This window comes from Panthera tigris, chromosome B3 (genome assembly GCF_018350195.1).
Source record: "Panthera tigris isolate Pti1 chromosome B3, P.tigris_Pti1_mat1.1, whole genome shotgun sequence".
In the NCBI taxonomy this organism is placed as follows: domain Eukaryota; kingdom Metazoa; phylum Chordata; class Mammalia; order Carnivora; family Felidae; genus Panthera; species Panthera tigris.
Window position 1 is genome coordinate 48,497,134 of NC_056665.1, and position 23,681 is coordinate 48,520,814.

General features: G+C 35.9%; 1 protein-coding gene and 1 pseudogene across 2 annotated transcripts in view; both read left to right on the forward strand.

Moving 5' to 3' along the window:
- Positions 1 to 23,681, forward strand: part of NEDD4 (NEDD4 E3 ubiquitin protein ligase) — a 134,565-nt gene that overhangs the window by 9,398 nt on the left and 101,486 nt on the right. The window contains exons 1-4 of one of the 2 annotated variants that reach the window (XM_042988801.1): positions 5,981 to 6,055; positions 7,854 to 7,948; positions 16,548 to 16,626; positions 16,731 to 16,769. In XM_042988801.1, coding sequence (XP_042844735.1) covers positions 7,902 to 7,948; positions 16,548 to 16,626; positions 16,731 to 16,769 — 165 coding nt within the window. In that variant the 5' untranslated portion in view covers positions 5,981 to 6,055; positions 7,854 to 7,901. Of the gene's footprint in view, positions 1 to 5,980; positions 6,056 to 7,853; positions 7,949 to 16,547; positions 16,627 to 16,730; positions 16,770 to 23,681 lie in introns of those variants that run through there. The other variant, XM_042988800.1, reaches the window with a different exon arrangement.
- LOC102972651 lies at positions 10,868 to 11,660 on the forward strand (annotated as a pseudogene).

Genomic DNA, 23,681 nt, shown 5'->3' on the forward strand with positions numbered 1-23,681 from the left:
GGTGCCATCACATATAAGAGTAGTGTTAAAATGTGAAGTGATGATGAGCTGTTTTTTTTTTTTTTGGAAATTATACAGTACTGATTGAATAAGTAAAGTGGTAGTTTTTGAGAAGGGAAATAGTCCCACAACTGCATTAACTACAGCACTTCCCTTTCTTACCTTCTTGCTCTTTACCTGTGCATATCAACTTTTGTTAAAACACAGGCTACTGGCTCCACCACTGCCTGATTGAGTAGGTATGGGGCCTGAACTTTTGTGTTTCTAATAAATTGCCATGTGGTGCTCATATTACTGGTGCAGGGAATACACTTTGAGAACCACAGCTCTCTCTTAAATCTAAGGATTTTGAGTATTCTAGTTTATTATGGTTATTAATGCCAGACGCTTCTTAGGATCTTTGACCATGCATAGCAAATATATAGGAGTCATGTACTCCACCCTTACTGGGATAATCCTCACTTTATGTATTTTCCAGTAAGAGTGATCTAGCATTTACAATTTTGTAACAGGTTTCAAGTAAATTTACACACCAGAGGAAGAAAACTTCTGGCAGTCATAGGTTCAGATTTTTAGTTTTGAAAATATGGTCACCATAAATTATATAACATGTTGCCAAAAAAAAAAAAAAAAGAAAAGAAAGTACATCCCTCCTTCCAACTCTAGTCATTTTTTGTTAAATAAATATGCAATATTATTACATTATGTGAATATAGTATTCATGTTGGAACCATTGTGCCATGTTTATAATTATGGCACATTTTTTGTTTGTTTTAGTTTTTTTTTTTAAGTTCATTTATTTATTTTGAGAGAGAGAGAGAACAAGTGAGCACAAGTGGGGGAGGGGCAGAGAGAAAGAGAGACAGAATCCCAAGCAGGCTCCTTGCCATCAGAGCAGAGCCCAATGTAAGGCTTGAACTCACGAACTGTGAGATCACGACCTGAGCCGAGATCAAGAGTCAGAGGCTGAACCCACTGAACCACCCAGGTGCCCCTTGCTTTAGTTTTCTGTATACTTGTCACAAATTTGCAAACTGTCTGACAGAGTTTTGAAACTACTCAATGTAAATGTCATATATATACGACATTGAGTGTGTATGTATGTGTATATAGAGCTATCCATTCCTTTTTCTTCATTCTTGTCATAGACAGCCTCTTGCCACATCGCATTCTATCTGAACTGCTTGCACTCTACACCTGATGTGTAGCCATCACCTGCAGGCTTCCATTTGCCCTTATTGTGAGAATCCCCTTTATCTTTTTTCTGTGTTGGAGCTCCTGTTTCTGTAATCTCTTGTCTTCCTCCTCCCTAATTTATTCCATCATTTGCTAATATACATCCTCTGTACAGTAGGCAGGTACTTTTGACTGGAGTATAGCATGATAGGGTTATCTGAACTTGTCATTTCACTGTGGGGTTCTCACATATAAGTACTTACAACATTTGGTTCCTCCCCTCCCTGGCATCATTCAGTTTTCTCAAAGAGAAGTCTTCCAGTCATCTGTTTTGTGGGTATAGATCTGGCAGCCAGTGTTCTGGGCTCACTGTACAAACTTTTCCTTTCTTGATAAAATGCCTTAATCCTTCTTTCAGCTACTTCAGAAAGCTTTGTGGTTAATCAAGAATTTGTTACCCTCTGCTCTGTGCCAAGTATTCTACTGAGTTTCACAGAGGATACAAAGATAATGAAAAGATAAGTTTCCTGAGCTTCAAAATACCACAATTTTAATAGTGCAGAAAGACACATCGTTTATCTCCGCAGATACAAGACCATATGTGATAAGTGCTGTAAAAGTGGGCTTTAACATCGAGAGGGGAAAATTCATTTCAACTATGAAATCTTTTTGAAAAGATGGCATTTGGACTTTGAAGAAAAGGCAGGCCTTTCTTAAAGAAAAAACTTCTATGTAAATTTATAAAAAAGTTATAAATTATAACTTAAAAATTTATAATTTATAAAAGTTATAAAATTTACAAAAAGTTTAAGAAGTAAAACAAAAACCTTCATCATCTCATTATTTTAATAGTTATTATCGCTGTTAAATATTTCCTTCTAATCTTCATCCATCTGCATATCTTTTTTCAGTTATCACAGAATAAATATCACTCTGCATCCTGATTTTTCCAATTAACATTATAATTATTTTCTCTCATTAAATGATACTCTCTCTCTCTCTCTCTCTCTCTCTCTATATATATATATATATATATGTATTTTTTTTAATGTCCATCCACTTTTGAGAGACAGAGATAGAGTATATGCGCACAGGAGCAAGGAGGGGCGGAAGAGGGAGAGAGAGAATCCCAAGGAGGTTCCTTGCTGTCAGCACAGAGCCTGACATGGGTGGGGCTTGACCTGATCCAAGATCAAGAGTCCGATGCTTAACCCACTGAGGCACCCAGGTGCCCCTGTCATTAAAAAATAATACATTTTAAATGACTGCTCAGGTGATACAGGACAGCTCTACATTTCCTTTTCCTGGAAATGGGGGCATTGACAAAAGATTAAGGAGCAGTTGGTAGCTATTTTCATGAATTGTGGAGAAAATCTCAGGTCTGAAAAGCTGCTTTTAATTACTGTAGCCTCCTGCATAGATAACACATTACCATTTTATTGTGTACTGTCATTAAGAAAAGCCACATACCTTTGCCTGCCATTTGTGACTTTTACATTTCACTTTCAAAAATCAAGAAAGCTCTCTTAGGAGTGGAGGGGAAACTCAAACTTTAGCAAACAGCTGTGGTCTGTTTCCGTTTTGAATAAGGAAGAGTTGTTTAATTTTTGTTTCTTTTTTCCTCATTTGAGCACTGTCCAAGTTTCTATTAACAGTACTTTGAATATCATGTTTCCAAAATTATTGAAGAGTTTAGTTTCTAGTTGCAGCATTTATGCTCTTCATTTTCAAAGATGATGTGAGGTATGATTTCTGCTTATGGATGTGATTGCAAAGACCCATTTTGACAATTTTCTAACATTAATTTGTAAAATGCACAGATGTGAATGGAAATGTGAAAATAAAGGGCATTTCTTATTTAATTTTATGACAAAATCTCAAGTCAATATAGCTTCACATCCATTAACACCAGCAGCATCGAAAATAACTAGTTCTGATTTTTGTGGAAGGAAATGCAAGAAGGTTTAAAAGTCAAATGTATTTGTCACTGTGAATAATTTATCATCCCCTGGAATTTTTAAAATTAATGCTTGTTACATTTTTCTCCAGGAGACTTCTGGGGGATTTTTTCAGTATAGGCTCCACCAATATGGATTAACTATTTCAGATTGTTTCCTCGATTAAATTTATATCTAAATTATAAACACTTGTCTGTGTTTACAAAAGTTGGGATTTTCAAATAACGTTATTTGCTGATGGCACTTTTCATTACACTTGACCACTTGAAAATGTTTGTATTTATTTATTCAGTCATCTCAGAAAAGTGTTCTGATTTTCAGAATTCAGTGTGGGAGATCAGTACCTAATAAAGCACAGCCATTTCCCAGTCAAGTGGTATAGTGAAAATGTGGCTATTGGGGCCAGTAGAATCCTTTAATGGGCCTATTTAGTCAGTGGGACTTTCCAGGAAGAGTGACTGCAGATCTTTTCAGTTTTTTGGGAATCAGTCCCTGCAGAAAACTGAAATTTCAGTTCACATATTTTTCTCTCTGGTTTTTAATTCCATCTTTCTTCTGATACCTGAGGATTTCCCTTCTTTCTTGCACCATCAGCTCTGTATTTAGTTCTATTTAGGGATAGAGGAAACATATTTTATCTAGCATCTTTTGTAAAGATTTTTGTATTATCTGAATTTATCATCTGTTTTAGAGCTAATAGAATATTCCCATTATCATATTTATTCAGTGAACTTCCAGGAATGAGGGTGGTCGTAAGCATTTAGAAATAGAAGAAGATTGAAATAAACATTCTGTGATATGTGTATTATCTCCTTTCCAGACCTCTGCTCAGAAGGGAATATGACTGACTACTTGCTGATGGAATGATTGTATAATAGAATCCATGAGGTTGCTCTCTGCTGGGCAACACTTATTTCATATTTCTTGATCTTAGAAATACTCCTGTGAATGCTGTTGTGCTTATGTCCTTGAGTACGTGAGTGAAAGTTTATCTAGGGACTAGACCTAAAAGTAGAATTTCTGAGTTATTAATTTAGAACATTAGTAGGTTTCCCAAATGTCTCTTCAAAATGAATCTTCAATGTATACTTCCTAACAACAGTGTATTAGATTTCTCCCTGATTACTGGTGAGATTGAATATCTTTTCATGTATTAACTGTACATTCTCTATGATTTCTTGTATTAGACTGTTTATATTTCACCCCCAGGTTTTTTGGAGTTCTTTATGGATTCTAGATAATCGTAATTTGTCAGTGGCACACATTTTAGATACTAACACCTTGTCTGTCCCCTTGACTTCTCATTTTGTTCATGGCATCTCTTCTCTTGCAAAAGGTACATAATTTTAATATCAAATCTAACCACTTTTCCCATTAGAGTTTGTATTTTTTAAAATCCTTTCCTACCCCACTGTCATAGAAATATTCTAAAATTTCTTATGAAAATTTTAAAGTATTCTTTTTTTGCTTTTAGACTTTAACGTAGTTGCAGTTTGTTTCTGTATATAAGATAAGATAGTGGTTGAATGTTATTGTTTACTTCTTTACTCATTTTTACTCTTACCTATGAATTTTACAATTATTGTTAAAACCTATGAAAAAATTTGGGGGTGAGGGAGTTAGAATTGTATTGAATTTATAGGTTACTTTGGAGAAAACAGACAATAATTGGAATAATTCCATCCATGAACACAGTAAATTTCTTCATTTATTTAAGTCTTTTTTGTGTTCTTCAATAAGTTTTTATAATTTTATCCATAAAAGTATTTTACATTTCTTATTAATTTTATTTCTCAGTGTCTAATAGTTTTGCTTACTTGGGAATTTTTTAAAAATAAGCGTTCTGTTTTGTAATATTTTCTTACTCACCTTTTAATTTCAAACAACCTAAAATCTACAGGACAGTTAAAATAGTGCAATGAACACCTGTATAACCCTCAGCTAGATCCACAAATTGGTAACATTTTACTCATTCCTTTATTTATACACACACACACACACACACACACACACATTCACATTCAACATTTTATTTGCTTAGCCATTTAAACGTAAATTGTACTCTATCACATTTTATCCCTAAGTATTTCAATATGTATCTCAAAAGACATTCTTATATTAAACCTCATAACAGTATATAATACCTAGTATATTTAGTACTTGATATATTACAGTATCAATATACTATAGTTTTATATACTGTACAATCTATTGAGTGAGATTTTTAAAATAATGAGCCTAGGGAAAAAAAGAGAGACACGACCAAGAAACAGACGCTTAACTATAAATAACCAACTGGGGAGGTGGGGGTAGGGATGGGGTAAATAGGATGGGATTGAGGAGTGCCCTGGTGGTGGTGAGCACCAGGTGTTTGTTTTTTTTTTTTTATTTAAGCGTTGAATCAATGAATTGTATACGTGAAAGTAATATTACACTGAATGTTAACTAACTAGTATTTAAATAAAACTTTAAAAAAATTACCTTTTTGAATAGTTATTACAAATGATTATAAGCTCTTGATTTTTATGTGTACATAGCAACAATGATAAATATTACTACTAGGAATTTGGATGTAGATTTTCTTGGAAGCAATGGTAAGGTCTTAATGTAATAGTTTAACACTAGTTTATTTGTGTTTTCTTTGTATATATCAAGTTATCCACAAAAAACAACATAGTTTTTTATTTTCTCTCATATCTTTTTAATCAGATTAATTCTTAAAAAAGATTCCTCCAAGTAATTTTAATATCCTGAATACTTTATTTGAGATATATATATATTTAAAGGTATGTGTCTTAGATAGGTTATAAAGTACATGAAAATAGTATATAAATTTTTGTATTTTAGGAAAATTCCCGAATTGTGAGGGTCAAAGTGATAGCTGGAATAGGCCTTGCCAAAAAGGATATCTTGGGAGCTAGGTAAGTACATTAAGTCGGTTTGTAATTTTAAAACTGCACTGGTTATTTAATTTTTTCTAAACTTTGGTTTCCTGCATAATTGAATAATATTATTAATAGGTAAATTATTGTGTAAGGCAGAATGATTATATTTCCAATTGGTGTTTTACTAAATTCGTTGCTATCTGAACTATCACATAGCAAGGTTGGGGATTCTGGAAGGGAAAGACGCAGAGAGTAGATTCCCAAACTGTGCCGATGGACATCTGCTGACCCTGAATCACACATGTGATAGCAGATTCAAAGCATCTCAACTAAAGTCAAAAAATCTGGGGCCCCTGGGTGGCTCAATTGGTTAAGCATTCAACTTCACCTTAGGTCATGATTTCACAGCTCGTGAATTCGAGCACCGCTTCAGGCTCTGTGCTGACAGCCCAGAGCCTGGAGCCTGCTTTAGATTCTGCCTCCCTCTTTGTCTGCTCCTCCCCCACTTATGCTCTCTCTCTCTCTCTTTCTCTCTCTCTCTCAAAAATAATAAATAAAACATTCTTTAAACAATTTTTTAAAAATAAAGAAAAAGATCTGAATAGAGATAAGAGTTGTTGCCCAAGAAACATGGTTTGTAGTTCTTGTCCAAATAAGATAATTAATTATATGATAAAAGAAAACAAATAATCATCAGAGAAAATTGCAGAATCCAGAGTCTCCACAACTTAATATTTATAATGTTTAGGATATAATTGAAAATTATATGATCTATAAAGAACCAGGAAAATGGAACACGTTTCAATAGCATGCTTATACTTGATATTATACCAGTAAAGATTGAAAATCTCAGGAATGAGATAGAAACCATAAAAAATAATTCTAGAACTGAAAAATATAATATTTGAAATTAAAAGTCTTGGTGGAATTGACAGCAGAATGCCGATGAAGAGGAAAACTTAATTGCCTTAAAATTAGATCAATAGAGATTATTTTCCAATTAGAAAATGACAGAGACAAAGATTGAAAAAACTTTTTAAATAAACAGTGACTCAGGAATTTGTTAGAGAATATCAGACAGTCTAACATACATGTAGTTAGAGTCCTAGAAATAGAAGAGGCAAAATTTTTTTTTAAGTTTATTTATTTATTTTGACAGAGAGAGTGAGAGAATGTGAGTGGGGGTGAGGTAGACACAGGGAGAGAGAGAATCCCGAGCAGGCTCTGTACTATCTGTGTAGAGTCCAACACATGGGGCTCAAACTCATGAATCGTGATTTCATGACCTGAGCCAAAATCAAGAGTTGGACACTGAACCGACTGAGCTAAAATCAAGAGTTGGACAGTTAACCGACTGAGCCACCTGAGGCAAAACATTTTTTAAGAAATAATGGTTGAGCTTGGGATTCTCTTCCTCTCGCCCTCTGCCCTTCTCCCCTGCTCACACTCTCTCTAAAATTAAAAAAAAAAAAAAGAATGGCCAATTTTTAAAAATCTGATGAAAGATACAAATAGATAGTATCCAGAAATCCCAAGCAGGATAACACTAAGAGGAACAAGTGAGGCACATCATAACCAAACTGTTGAAAGACGAGTATAAGGAAAAATCCTGACAGAAGAAAGAGAAGAAAATGACGTATTACGTGCATGGGAACTACCAATTTGGTTAAGGGCTTACTTCTCCCAAGAAACAATGGAGGCCAGAAGAAAATGCAACAATAGAATAACAGTTGTCAATCCAGAATTCTGTATTCAGTGAAAATGTCCTTTAGGATGATGACAAAATAACAGCACTTTCAGATAAAAGAAAACTATAAGGTTTTATCATTGGCAGACCTGCAGTATAAGAAGAGCCAAAGGAAGTTATTCCAGCTAAAAAAGAATGATAATAGATGGAAACACAGATCCTCAGAAAGGAATAAGGAAACGGTAAATATCTGGGAATATGAAAAATACCTTATGTTGTTTTTATCATAACTTAAAAAAAATAAAACGTATGCCTGTTTAAATCACAAATTACAACATTTCTTACAGGATTTATGTTATATGTAGATGGAATATATATAACAACTATAGCTTAAAGGACAGGAATAGGTGTGGGTTATTGTGATGAAAGAAAAACAACTGAATTTAGTTGCCTCCTGGGCATTTTACATTATGACAACCCTGCTCACACCCAGGGTCTGGACATTTAGATAAGGACCTGAGCTTAGGATTTCTATCACAAGTTCCCCCTATGTGTTCTCCAGGGCACCTTTTTAAAATAACCACTTAGAGTTAAGACCACAAAAAGTTAGTGACGTCCACCCCAATCACCTTATAAGTAATAGGTGGTTGCTACCTTGTTCTTTATCTCTTACTCACTCATGACCTGGTAATGGAAGACTGCCCTTCTTCTGGCTCATTGCTTTCCCTTCCACCACCCCTCCCCCCCATTTCCTCCTGTTTCTGGGATCTCTAAGTAACAAATCTTGTGACTTACTTCCTTTGTGTGGGTATATTAAAACTGCCTTCAATCAAAATGACCCTGAGGTTTTCACTTCCCCAAAGCAGGAGCTCACATGCTGAGGAGCTACCTGTCAACTCCATGTGGGTGGTTTATTCCTCCTCACTCAGCACATCATAATTTGCACATTCTTAATATAATACACCAGTTCCTGCTCCTTAACACAGTTATGGACCTGTTTAGTAGAGTGGTACAATATTAAATGTAAGTGGAATAAAAAATTAAGGGTGTGTTTTGTAAGACTTAGATAAGCCACTGAATATAATGTAAAGAATTATAGATAAAAAAACCAAAAGATATTTTTAAATGAAATTCCTGAGAAAATAAATAATTAAAAGGCCAAGAAATGAATAAATGATCAAGAAAAGAAAAAAAAGAGGGAAAGAAAAGAATAAAAAACGAATAATAAATTGGTAGACCTAAATTCAATCTTATCAATAATAACATTAAACATTAATGGACTAAGGCAAATATGAGGCAGAGTCAGAGGTTGTTAGAATAGATTGAAAAACAAGACCCAATTACATGTTGTTTATAAAAGATGCATCTAAAATATAAAGGCACAGCTAAGGTGAAATAAAATGCATCCAAAGAAATATGCCATACAAACAGTAAGTGTAAAAAGACTGATGTAGATTTATTAATATCTGATAAAATAGATTTCAACACCAGAAAGTATTTGCAGACATGTCATAACAATAAAAGAGGCTGTAACCAGGAGGTTACAGGAGGCTGTAACCATCATAAATCATAAATAAATTATAAAACAATCATAAATATGTGCCTGATAACAGAACTTGAAAATAATATGCATAATGTTATGCATGATAATATGCAACATAATATTTTGCAGACAAGCTGGACAGAATTAAAAGGACAAATAAAAAATTCCATAATCATAGTTGGAGACATTAACACCTCTCTCACCAGTTGATGAAACAACTAGATTAGAAAATCAACAAAAACATAAATTTGAACAATATTGTGAACAACTTCAACATAAGGAACACTATTTCTAACAACTGCATGTATACATTCTTTTCAAGTGGACATAGTACATAAACTAGCATAGCCCATAAACGTATTATCTATTTCTGCATGACTCTGATTACCATAAACTTAGCAGCTTAAAAGAATGCACACATATTATCTCATAGTTTCTGTGGGTCAGAATCCTTTCATGCGTTAGCTGTGTTGTCTACATTAGGTTCTCATAGAGCTGCAATCAAGGTATTGTCCAGGGGTATGACCTCATCTGAGACTTACTTGGGGAAGGGTCCACTTTCAAACTCATGTGATTATTAATAGCATATAGTTCCTTGTAGGCTGCCAGACTGACGGTTTCAGTTTTGCTGGCTGTCAGACACAGGACACCCTAAGTTCCTTGCCATATGACCTTCTTCATATGGCAGCTCACAAGCTAACATCTTGCTTTTTCAAAGCTAGCAAAGGAGGGGGTCCCCAAGCATACATAGTCTTTTGTAATGCAATCATATACATTTTGTCAGTTTTTCCATAATGTATTTTAGGATTGGTTAGGATGCATAGGTTCTTCCCACATTTAAGAGGAGGATACCACAAAGGGCATGAAAAGTAGGAGGTGGAGATAATAGGAGCTACCCTACAGTCTGTCAGTCATAATATGTTGGGCCATAAAACAATAAACAACTGCAAAATTCACATTCTTTTGAAGTGTGCATGGTACATTCACCAACATAGACCATGTTAGGACAAGTCTCAGGAATTTTGAAAACACTGAAATTATATATAGGAAGTTCTCTGATAACAAATAAAGTTGTTAATGAGTAACATGATGTTTTAAAAAACCCAAATATTTGGAAATAAAGCAATACTCTTCTAAATAATATGAGTCAGAGAAGGGATCACAAGAGAAGTTAGGAAAAAATTTGAACAGAATGAAAATGAAAATACACAATATTAAAATTTGTGAGATGCAGCTAAAGTAATATTTAGAGGAAAATGTATAGTTTGGAAATGCCTAACTTAGAAAAGAAGCAAAATCTAAATGAATGATTTGAGTTCTGATCTTCAGAAATTAGAAAAAGAAGAGCAAATTAATTCCAAAGTAAGCAGAAGGAAGAAAATAATAAAGGTAACGACAGAAATTAATGAAGTAGAACATGCATAATGATAGAAAAAAATCATTGAGGTTGGGGCATCTGGGTGGCTCAGTCAGTAAAGCAGCCGACTTTGGCTCAGGTCATAATCTCATAGTTCATGAGTTCAAGCCCCACATTGGGCTCTAGGCTGGTAGCTCAGAGCCTGGAGCCTACTTCTGATTCTGTGTCTCCCTCTCTCTCTGCTCCTCCCCCACCTGCACTCTGTCTCTATCTCTCAAAACTGAATGAACATTAAAAAAAATTTTTTTTTAAGTCATTGAGGTCAAAAGCTTATATTTTGAAGGGACCAATAAAAATTTTAAACTTATAGCTATATTGATCAAGAACAAAAGAGAAGGCACAAATTCACAAATTACCATAATGGGAATGAAAGCAGAGGGATTGCTGTAAAGCCTATGGAATTGAAAAAGACAAAAAGGGAATACTGTGTACAACTTCATGCTAATAAAGAATTGGACACAACTTAGATGAAATAGACAAAATTCTTGAAAGACACAAATTACCAAAATCAATCACAGAAGAAATAGAAAGCCTGAGTAGCCCTATATTGACTGATATATAACAATATATGACCAGGTAGGCATTTTCCTAGAAATGTAAGGTTTGTTCAACATTAAAAAAAAAAAAAAAATCTATCAATGTAGGATATAGTGGAAGTGCCTTCACTTCCAGTCTTTTTGGTCTTGGCCGCAGAAGCAAGATGACAAAGGGGATGTCGTCATTTGGAAAGCATCACAGTAAAATGCACATAGTGTGCTGCCATTGTGGCTCTAAGGCCTACTGCCTTCAGAAGTTGACCTGTGGCAGATGTGGCTGTCCTGCCAAGTGGAAGAGAAAGTATAACTGGAGCGCCAAGGCTAAAAGATGAAATACCACTGGGACTAGTTGGATGAGACACCTAAAAATTGATCCCAGAAGATGAAAGCATGGATTTCATGAAGGAACAACACCTAAACCCAAGAAGGCAGCTGTTGCAGGATCCAGTTCATCTTAAGGATTTCAACGATAAGTCACACAATAATAAATGATCTGATTTTTTTAAAAAAATCTATCAAGGGTGCCTGCATGGCTCAGTCAGTTAAGCGTCCAACTTCAGCTCAGGCCATGATCTCACAGTTGTGAGTTTGAGTCCTGCATCAGGCTCTCTGCTGTCAGGACAGAGTCTGCTCTGGATTCTCTCTCTCTCTCTCTCTCTCTCTCTCTCTCTCTGCCTTTCTCTCAAATAAGTAAACATTAAGAAAAAAAAATCTATCAATGTAATTCATCATATTTATATGGTACAGAAATAACACATTTTCACTTCAGTAGGTATGGAAAGTACATTTGACAAATCCAATACCTGTTCACGGTAAAAAAAAAAAAAAAAAAAAAAATCACAGCAAGCTAAGAATAAAATGTAGGATTCATTTAACATCCAAAAATTAATCAAGGGGTGTCTGGGTGGCTCAGTCGGTTAAGTGTCCAACTTTGGCTCAGGTCATGATCTCATGGTTCATGAGTTTGAGCTCCATGTTGGGTTCTGTGCTGACAGAGCCTGGAGCCTGCTTCAAATTCTATGTCTCCCTCTCTCTCTGCCCCTCCCCTCCTCACACTCTGTCTGTCTGTCTCTCTCAAAAATAAGTTAACATTAAAAAAATCAAGGTAGTTCATTATATTAATAGAAAAAAAGAAAAATACATGATCATTTCAGTGAAAGGAAAAAATCATTAGCACCTCTTCGTGGTAGAAACTCTTAATAATATAGGGACAGATGGGAATGTTCTAAACGTGCTTAAGGTTATTGTGGAAAAAAAAAACAAAACAAAAAAACAAACAATAGCTAACTTCATACTCAGTGGTGACAGTCTGAATGCTTTCTACTTAAATTCAGGAGTAAGGCAAGGTTTTGTCCTTTTACAGTCAGTTCAACACTGTACTGGATGTCCTAGCTGTGTAATATGGCAAAGAGAAGAAATAAAAGTAATGTAGACTAAAAAGGAAGAAAATTGTCTGTTTGCAGACAACATGATCATGTACATGGAAAGCCATAAAGAATCTAAAAAAAAAAAGCTGCCAGACCTAATAAGGTACAAGGCCACAAGATACAAACTCAGTGAACCAAAATTGATTATATTTTTATACCCTATCAATGAACAATTGGAAAATAAATTTTAAAAATATCAATTTACAATAGCATAAAAAAAATAAAAACTTAGAAATAATTTTAACAAAAGATCTGTACAAACTTTACACCGAAAACTATAAAACATTGGGATGCCTGGGTGGCTCAGTCAGTTAAGCGTATGACTCAGCTCAGATCATGATCTCACAGTTCACAAGTTCGAGCCCCCGTCAGGGTCTGTGCTGACAGCTCAGAGCCTGGAGTGTGTTTGGATACTGTCTCCCTCTCTCTCTCTGCCCCTCCCACACTTGCTCCTGTGCTCTCTCTGTCTCTCTTTCAAAAATAAATAAACCTTAAAAATTTTTTTTTAAAAAACCAGTAAAACATTGTTGAGGGAAATCAAAGATCTAAATCAGTGGATAAATGTGCTGTGTTCATGGATTGGAAGATTCGCTTTTGTTGGAGTTTTAGCTCTCTTCAAATTGAGTAGATTTGGCATAATCCCAGTCAAAATCCCAGCATGATCTTTTCTTTTTCTTTCTTTTTTTAAACATAGCCAGATTTTTTCTTTAAGTTTATTTATTTATTTTGAGAGAGAGGGAGAAAGGGAGAGATGGAGTTGGGGAGGGGCAGAGAGAGGGGGAGAGAGAGAATCCCACGCAGGCTCTGCACTAACAGTGTGGAGCCTGATGTGAGGCTTGAACTCATGACCCTGTGAGATCATGACCTGAGCTGAAATCAAGAGTCAGATGCTTAACCAACTAAGCCACCCAGGTTCCCTGACAGAAAGATCTTTTAAAGAAATTGGTAAATTGATTCTATTATTTTTATGGAAAGTCAAAGGACATAGAGTAAACCAAAACAATTTCATAAAAGAGCAAAATTGGAGAAGTTATGCTACCTAATTTCAAGCCTGACTATCTAGCTACAGTAATCAGAACAGAGTGGCAGTGGCATAAGAATAAATAAATTGTTCAACGGAATAGAAGAAAGAATATAGAAATGCACACACACATATGCGCACGCACACACACACACACACACACACACACGGCTGATTGCTTTTCGACAAAAAGTATTAAGGTAATTCAAAAGGAGGTTAGTCTTTTCAGTAGATGGTACTGGAACAGTGGGTTATCTGTATGGCACAAAATGAACCTTGTTCTTTATCACACATTATATAGAAAATAAGAGCTAAAATTATAAAACTTCTGCGAGGACAATACGAGAAACTCTGTGCTCTACTGGGGTACACAAAGATTTCTTGAACGGGACTCAAAAAGTATGAAACACGAAGGAAAGTGTTGAAATGGACTTGATCAGAATTAAAAACTCTTGTTGTTTGAAAGACACAATTAAGAAAAGCAAAAGGCAAGCCACAGATGGGGAGGAAATATTTTCAAAACCTGTATCTGATAGAAGCCTTTAATTCACAATATATATAAAGATCTTTTACAATTTAAAAATAATATGATAGAACAGCCAATTGAAAATTGGACAGAGCTCTTAGACTTTTTAGTTATGAGTAGGAGTAATAAGAAATTGTTCTTATGATGTTAGGAATAATAGTTCTGCTGTATTGGCATAACTTATTTGAGTGTTTTTAATCTTGATACTAATATCAGCGTAAATATATTTTTGCTACCAGATGGTAGCTCTTTTCATGTGTTCAAGTTCCCTCTGCATTGTGGTAATCTACTACTCAGTGTTAGTCTTTATTTTTCCATGTTGGAAATATATATCACATAAGTATCTGTAAATCATGACAGAACTGCAAACCATTTCTTAAGACTTTTGTTTTTGGTTATGCAGTAATAAGAAGTTGCTAATTTATTTTGTTCATGATGACTTTATCTTACTCCATTACCCTCAGAGAATACCATTTTTTAAAAAGATATCTGTAAATCTTCTATCTAGCTGTGTATAAGATTATTTTCTGTTTAAGTCCCACCCTTCCACCCATACCCCATTCTCTCCAAAAAACTCCTAATTGGTGTATTCCCTTCATGTCGCTATGTGACTGTGAATAAATAATGTGGAAAAAGGCAAAAAAAAAAAAAGGGGGGGGTGGGGGGAGGGAAAATCAACTCTGAAACAGCCAGGTGGCAGGGTCTAGCTGGGTGGTGAGATTGAGGATATATACTTATATTTACATTTACGTTTAACATTTATATTTGAGAATACACAGTTAGTTGTTAAAACCATGGATGAGATTGTGAAGGGAAAAGGTAGAGAGAATAAAGGACCAAGGGCAATACTTAAGGGAGTTTCAGTATTTAACTGGCAGGTAGTAGGAGAGGATCCTAAGAAAGCAACCGAGAGAGAACAATCAGGATAGTATAAGGACAACCAGAAGGGAGTTGTGTCATGAAAGCAAATGAGATTAGTTTCAAAGAGAAACTAATCAGTAGTTTTAAATAAAGAGAGGACCAGCAAAATCAGTGCCTGGAGAGTGTTGATTGTTTTAGCAAAATTGGTGATTTTAGCATTTTCAGAGGGATGGGTTAGAAAGAAAGAGGTGGCAACCAGATTCTAAGACTTTGAAGAGCAGTGGGGGTTGAGGAAATGAAGAAAGGGAGGTGGTGGGCTAGAGTAGCTAAGAACATGGCCTCTGAAGCCAGGTGCTTGAGTGTCAGTTCTCACTCTTGCACTTAGTAGCTGTATGATCTTCTATGATTTGAACTATCTCTCTGTACAAAATAAAAACAATAATCATACCTACCTCACAGGCAGTTATAAGGATTCTAAGAGTTAATATATGTAAACTGCTTAGAATGGTACCTGGCATAGAGTAATTGCTATATAAATATTAGTCATTATTATTATTACAGATTATTTTCCTAGAAAGTTTGAGGTGGGAGGAAAGACAATCTAGATCACTTTGCTGGAGGAAGGAAGAAGAGTTAAGGGGGGGAGGTGGTTTAAAAACATAATTATGTGACTAGAAAAACATAGGTGAAAAGAAAAGCTGAAGATACAAAAGGGAGAAATGAAAATAGATGATAAAAGTTTCCAGAGCAGGTGGTTAGAACATGTACAAAGAGGAATTGGCCTCAAATAGGGGCACAACACCTGAATCACTGAGGTGAGGGGTAAGGATGAGTTCTGATAAATACCGGGGTCTTGGGAGTGGTCTGATGGCTTTGATTTTTGTCAAAGTAAGAAGTAAGGTTGTATGAGGAAATTGGAGGGGGAGTTGGTGGTGGAGAATCGTGAGTACTTGGGATCCCCAAAGGAAATGGGAGGAATTTGACCAGGGACAGGTAAAGTGTACAGTCTTTTGTTTTGCAAACTTATGTATCACAAGATTTTTCTTTTCCATGTCACTTTGTAGAAGGGGTTACATGACACATAATTATTTTGAACTTAAAGCACTTTGTCTTATTTTGTAAAAACAGTTTACACCCTTGAGATAACTTGGAACAACCTGAGGTCTTGCAAAGCTAGGCTTAAGAATCAAATTAACCATCTTAACCCCAAAGAAGAAAGAATGTAATAAAAACTGAACAAAATTTGAAAAATCGAAATAGGTTGGAAATCACTAAATTGGATTAAAAGGTTTCTTTCCAATTCTTTGTCTATTTCACTAACGCAGTACTTTAGCTTTTCAACAAGATGCAGAAATTACTATTATTACCTACTCCTGCCAAGGAACCCTCCCTTTAACAGTAGGAAATAATTGTAGAAATTGCTAACAAGGAAAAATCTGATTTTTATAGGTTGAGCAATCTGAGTTTGGGAATAAGCAACAATTATATATATGTTTTTTTATTTTAACAGTGATCCATATGTGAGAGTGACATTATATGACCCAATGAATGGAATTTTTACCAGTGTGCAAACGAAAACCATTAAAAAGGTTAGACGTAGCAATATTCAAAAAAAAATTTTAATATACTTTGCTTTATTTTTATATGACAAAAATATTTAAAAAATAGTTATACTCTGTTTATTGTCTTTTAGACTTTGAATCCAAAATGGAATGAAGAAATACTATTCAGAGTAAGTATGAATTTTATTTCAGTAAAACAGCAAAAAATTATTTTCAATAGATTAGAATGATACTATTATTTATCATATTCTGAAATGTATCTTATAATAAATTGTCTAGATTTTTAAAAATTTGAGAAGTGTTAAAGCTCGGTATCCCATGATGACATGGTCCTGGAACCATTTATCTTATAAAAAAAACATGTATGTAAGGTAACAAAGAGGTAAAAGATGATTATAAACCTGGAATTATCTTATTCTACTTTTTTAAAAGGTTTGTTTGTTTGTTTGTTTGTTTGTTTATTTATTTTGAGAGCATGAGAGAGAGCACACATGAGTGGGAGAGGGGCAGAGAGAGAGGAAGAAAATCCCAAGCAGGCTCCGTGCTGTCAGCATGGAGCCCAACATGGGGTTCAGTCTTACAGACCATGAGATCATGACCTGAGCTGAAATCAAGAGTTGGACATTTAACTGATAGAGCAACCCAGGTGTCTCTATCTTATTCCACTTTAATTCTGGGTTAAAGTCTATATGATAGTCTTATTCAGATGTAGCAGATTTTGGTGTTTTCCCCTAAAGATCATTCAACATTTGTGTCTCCACAGTCACTTATTAAATAGACTGATCTGGACTAGAGATGGTGAGGGCCTATCAATAAATAGATGCATTTCTTTTCATATACCCTTCATTCACATTCCTGTCGTCCCCCTCACCCTTCCTTCCTATACCACAAGAGCAAACTCCAAATCAGCAGTTATTTCAGACTCCTCAGGAGGGTCCTCAAATTGACAATGCTTCTTTGTACCTATTTGTCAGATTGCTGATTCCAGAATCAGTACCCTCCAAGTAATGGTAGAGATGCATATCAGTAATCTCCCCTTCTCTGCTGGATCATTCCCATTTGTACATTCCATCCTTAAAATGTCCTGCCTTGCCTCATATTCCCCTTTAGTTGCAGACTTAAATTTCTTTGTTCACTTAAATAACCAATGTTCTTATAAGAGTTGCATTGTAAGAGCTGTCCCCATCACATCTACTTCTTTTTTTTTTCTTAATTTTTTTTAACGTTTATTTATTTTTGAGACAGAGAGAGACAGAGTATGAACAGGGGAGGGGCAGAGAGAGAGGGAGACACAGAATCTGAAATGGGCTCCAGGCTCTGAGCTGTCAGCACAGAGCCCGACGCAGGGCTCAAACTCACGGACCGTGAGATCATGACCTGAGCCGAAGTCGGACGCTTAACCGACTGCGCCACCCAGGTGCCCCTACGTCTACTTCTCTAATGCATTCTTTAACCTACTCTAACCTAACTCACACCTGCATCGTTGGAATAAAACTGCTCTTACTAAGGTCACCACTGACCCCCATGTTGCCACATTCATCTAGTCTCATCCTACTTAATGCTCTCAACAATGGTCAACCGTAGCTGACCATTCCTTAAACACTAGCCTGTCTGCAGGCTGTTATGGTGCCACACCAGACTTTGGTCAGGAAAACAGAAGTCACTCTTCTGTATTCCACATTTGAAGATTTTTTATTTGTTTAGTCTTGTTTTAATAAAGTGAATTGGAAGGAAAGAAATTGCTGAAGCAAATGTCTGAGAAGCTGTTACTGTAAATCCAGCCAACAGCACCAACTAGAGTGCTTCTGGTTTTTCTTGTTTAGAGAAGGAGATCTCCCTTACCCTATTTAGTATGGCATGAAAATAGCATTTTAAATCAGTTTGGAAATTTTAGATTCTTGAGGAAATTGTATTGAGTCAGCTGGATAGTCATATGGGGAAAAATGAAGCTAAATTTCTGGCTTACCTTTAGCAGAATAAATTCCAGATTTGGTAACCTCTGGTTTTGATTGCTTGCTTGGCACAAATATTGCTTAGGAGAGAATTTTAACATTCTCAAGTGGTTAAGTGTTTTATTTATTTACACTTTCACTATTATTTTACTTATTTTTTTGTGTGTTTTTCTTAGAAATGTATGTGTTTTCAATGTATTGAAGATTTTTGGACCTCTTACTCTTTTTTCCTTCTAATATGATTGGCCTGTACTTGTCATAATGTTTGGCCCTAATAGGGACGAATGTTTATTTGTCTTGTTTCCAATTTTAATGAGAGTTTATCTAGCTTTTCTCCATTAAAAATAGCTTTTTATTATTTATCACATTAGAGATATATTTATCTCATTATTTTTTTCAAGAATTAAAGAAAAATTAACACATCTAATTTTAGCCATGATGCAGTAATAGGGCATTGATGCTATAAACAACTGTAAAGCTATTAAGGATCTTAGCAGAATCCAGAGTGTCACAACATAATATTAAAAATGCACCTGGGGAGAGGCCAAGATGGGGAACAGCATGGAAGTTTTTTTTTGTGTCTGTCATCCCTGAAATGCAGCCAGATCAACACTAAACCATCTTGCACACCTAGGAAACTGATTTGAGGATTAACACAACAATCTTCACAACCTGAACCACAGATCTTGGCAGGTATGTGGCACAGAGAGGTAAACTGGGGTAGAGGGGAGCTGCAGAGGTCAGGGAGCTATTTTTGTTTGCAAAGAGAGGACAGAGACAGGAAGAGAGTACAAGAAAGCATCCCCCCACCAAAGCAGTGGGAGAGAAAAGAAAGAGTACGCAAGGGACTGAATAAAAAAGGGAGAAAGGAGAAAGGAGAGGGTTTAAATTTCATTAAAACTCTATAAACAGGGAGCGCAGAGTCTGAAACTCCACATAGCTCAATACCTAGTGGTACTCTGGTGGGAAGGGCAGATCCCCAGGAGCAGAGAGTGAGGTCCGAGGGGTCCTTGGGCCACAAGGGGAGAGGTGGTTCCCCTGCTGGGAGGACATTTGGTAGAGTCTGTGTGGCCACCCCACAGGCAAAGGTCCCAGTGGACCCTGGAGAACAGCCACATTCACTGGTGTTGGAACAAGGATGTTAAGAGTGAAGCCTGGCCCTAGATGTGTGTTGTGATTTACCATAATCCCTGAAACACTGCTGCTACACGATCACGTGAACTTTTTCTAGGACAGGCTAGCACCCAGCCACAGTCTCTGGGCATCGGCAGCAGCACAGTCTCGCGAACATTCCTGGGAGTAGGGGGGCACCCGGCCATTGCTCAGGGAGACCCTACCCCAGAGGGTCAGAACGGGTCAAGGCTGCAGTCCCTCAGAAGTGAGGGGTTGGGAAACACAGCCACATCTGGGATAAAACTCAGGAGGGAGGTGCCACTTGGCAGCCTGACTGTTTGGTTATGGACATTGTAAAAGCGGGGAGTGGACAGAAGCCAGAGACAGAGGAGGTGTGCTCAATTGCCAGTTGGGAGAGCACAGAGCTCTGACACTAGAGACTGGGTAGCTTAGTGACAGCATTTTCCCATCCCCTGCATGCACATACACCCCTACATGCAACACAACAATCCACGCCTGTGAGCTAAGCAGCGCCATCTAGTGGAGAATGGAACCACTACACTAAGCCCTGCCCAACTGGGCCAACCTTACGCTTCAGGAACACCACAAGTCTCTCCGCTTGCTTAGTTTATGGACTATAAATTGCCTCATAGTTTGTCTTCTAGGAGAAATCGATGTAATTTCAATTGTATTTCAGTCTGTTCGCTGGTCCATCTATTCAATTTTTTTTTCTTTTTATTTTCTTATTCTTGAATACATAAAGAGTAAAAAATTTGTTTTTATTTTCCATTTTTATTAAAAATATTTTTAAATTTTTTCCTGTATTTTTAACTTTTTTGTAAATTTTTCAAATTCTATTTTACTTCCATCATTTCATTTTATTCTATTTCATTGTATTCATTTTTTCAAATTTTCAAACGTTTTCCTTTTTTTTCTTTTTTCCTATTTTCCTTTTTTTTTCTTTTCTTATCTTTCCCTTTCTTCTCTAATCTCCTAAGCTCCTTTCAATAACCAGACCAAAACACACCTAGGATCTAGCATCCTTTATTTGATTTTTTTGTGTTGTTTTTAATTTTGTTATTTTAATTTTTTTGTCTTATTAATTCCCTTTCTTCCTTCAAAATGACAAAATAAGGAATTCACCCCAAAAGAAAGAACAGGAATAAATGACAGCCAGGGGTTCAATGAACACAGATGTAAGCAAGATATCTGAACCAGAATTTAGAATCATGATAATAAGAATACTAGCTGGAGTTGAAAATAGATTAGAATCCCTTTCTGCGAAGATAAAAGAAGTAAAAGCTAGTCAGGATGAAATAAAAAATGATATAACTGAGCTGCAATCTCGAATGAATGCCCCGGTGGCAAGGATGGATGAAACAGAGCAGCCAATCAGTGATATAGAGGACAAACTTATGGAGAACAATGAAGCAGAAAAAAAAGAGGGAAACTAAGGCAAAAGAGCATGATTTAAGAATTAGAGGACTCAGTGACTCATTAAAAAGGAACAGCATAAGAATCATAGGGGTCCCAGAAGAGGAAGAGAGGAAGGGGTAGAAGGGTTATGTGAGCAAATCATAGCGGAAAACTATCCTAACCTGGGGAAAGGCACAGACATCAAAATCTAGGAAGCACAGAGAACTCCTACTAGATTGAACAAAAGCTGACCATCAACAAGGCATATCATAGTTAAATTCACAAAATACTCACGCAAGGAAAGAATCATGAAAGCAGCAAGGAAAAAGAGTCCTTAACCTCAGATCAGGTTCACAGCAGACTTATCCACAGAAACTTGGCAGGCCAGAAGGGAGTGGCAGGACATAGTCAATGTGCTGAATTGGAAAAATATGCAGCCAAGAATTCTTTATCCATCAAGGCTGTCATTCAAAATAGAAGGAGAGATAAAAAGTTTCCCAGACAAACAAAAATTAAAGGAGTTTGTGACCACTAAACCAGCCCTGCAAGAAATTTTAAGGGGGACTCTCTGAGGGGAGAAAAGGCAAAAACAAACAAGCAAACAAACAACAACAAAAACAAAACCAAAAGGACCAAAAGCAACAAAGACTAGAAAGGACCAGAGGGCACCACCAGAAATTCCAACTCTACAGACAACATAATGGCAATGAATTCCTATTTTTCAGTACTCATTCTAAACGTCAATGGACTCAATGCTCCAATCAAAAGACATAGGGTAACAGAATGGATAAGAAAACAAGATCCATCTATATGCTGTTTACAAGAGACCCACTTTAGACCTAAAGACACCTTCAGATTGAAATTAAGGAGATGGAGAGCCATCTGTTATGCTAATGGTCACCAAAAGAAAGCCGGAGTAGCCACACTTATCTCAGACAATCTAGACTTTAAAATAAAGACTGTAATAAGAGAAGAAGAGGGCATTATATCATAATTAAGGGGTCTATCCACCAAGAAGATCTAACGATTGTAAACATTTATGCTCCAAATAGAAGCACCCAAATATATAAATCAATTAATCACAAACATATACTCATTGATAATAATACCATACTAGTAGGGGACTTCAACACCCCACTTACAGCAATGGAGAGATTATCTAAACAGAAAATCAACAAGGAAACAATGGCTTTGAATGACATACTGGATCAGATGGACGTAACAGATATATTCAGAACATTTCATCTTAAAGCAGCGGAATATATATTCTTCTCCAGTGCATATGGAACGTTCTCCAGAATAGATCACATACTGGGACACAAATCAGTCCTCAATAAGTACAAAAAGATCGAGATCATACTGTGCATATTTTCAGATCATGATACTATGAAACTTGAAATCAACCACAAGAAAAAATGTACAAAGATAATAAATACTTGGAGACTAAATACCATCGTACTGAAGAATGAATGGACTAACCAAGAAGTTAAAGAGGAAATTAAAAAGTCCATGGAAGCCAATGAAAATGATAACACCACAGCCCCAAACTTCTGGGATGCATCAAAGGTGGTCATAAGAGGAAAGTATATAGCAATCCAGGCCTTCCTGAAGAAGGAAGAAAGATCTCAGATACACAGCCTAATCTTACACCTTAAAGAGCTGGAAAAACAACAGTCAATAAAATCCAAAAACAGAAGAAGACAGGAAATAATAAACATTAGAGCAGAAATCAATGTTGTTGAAACCAAAAAACAGTAGAACAGATCAATGAAACCAGCAGCTGGTTTTTTGAAAGAATTAACAAAATTGATAAACCTCTAGCCAGTTTGGTCAAAAAGAAAAAGGAAAAGACCCAAATAAATAAAATCAAGAATGAAAGAGGAGAAATCACAGCCAACACTGCAGAAATATAAACAGTAATAAGAGAATATTACGAGCAATTATATGCCAATAAAATGGGCAATTTGGAAGAAATAGACAAATTCCTAGAAACATATAAACTATAAAAACTGAAACGGAAGAAATAGAAAATTTGAACAGATCCATAACCAGTAAAGAAATCGAATTAGTAATCAAAAATCTGCCAAGAAACAAGAGGCCAGGGCCTGATGGCTTTCCAGGGGAATTCTACCAAACATTTAAATAAGAGTTAACACCTATTCTCTTGAAGCTGTAACAAAAAATAGAAATGGAAGGAAAACTTCCACACTCTTTCTATGAAGCCAGCTTTATCTTGATTCCAAAGCCAGACAAAGACCCCACTAAAAGGAGAACTACAGACCAATTTCCCTGATGAACATGGATGCAAAATTCCTCAACAAGATAACTAGCAAACATGATCCAACAATACATTAAAAAAATTATTCACCATGACCAATTGGATTTATACGTGACATACAGGGCTGGTTCAATATCTGCAAAACAATCACTGTGGTATGTCACATCAATGTGATACATCACATGATCCTCTCAATAGATGAACAGAAAGCGTTTGGCAAAATACAGCATCCTTTCTTGATAAAAACCCTCAAGAAAGTAGGGATAGAAGGATCATACCTCGAGATCATAAAAGCCATATATGAAAGACCCACCACTAATATA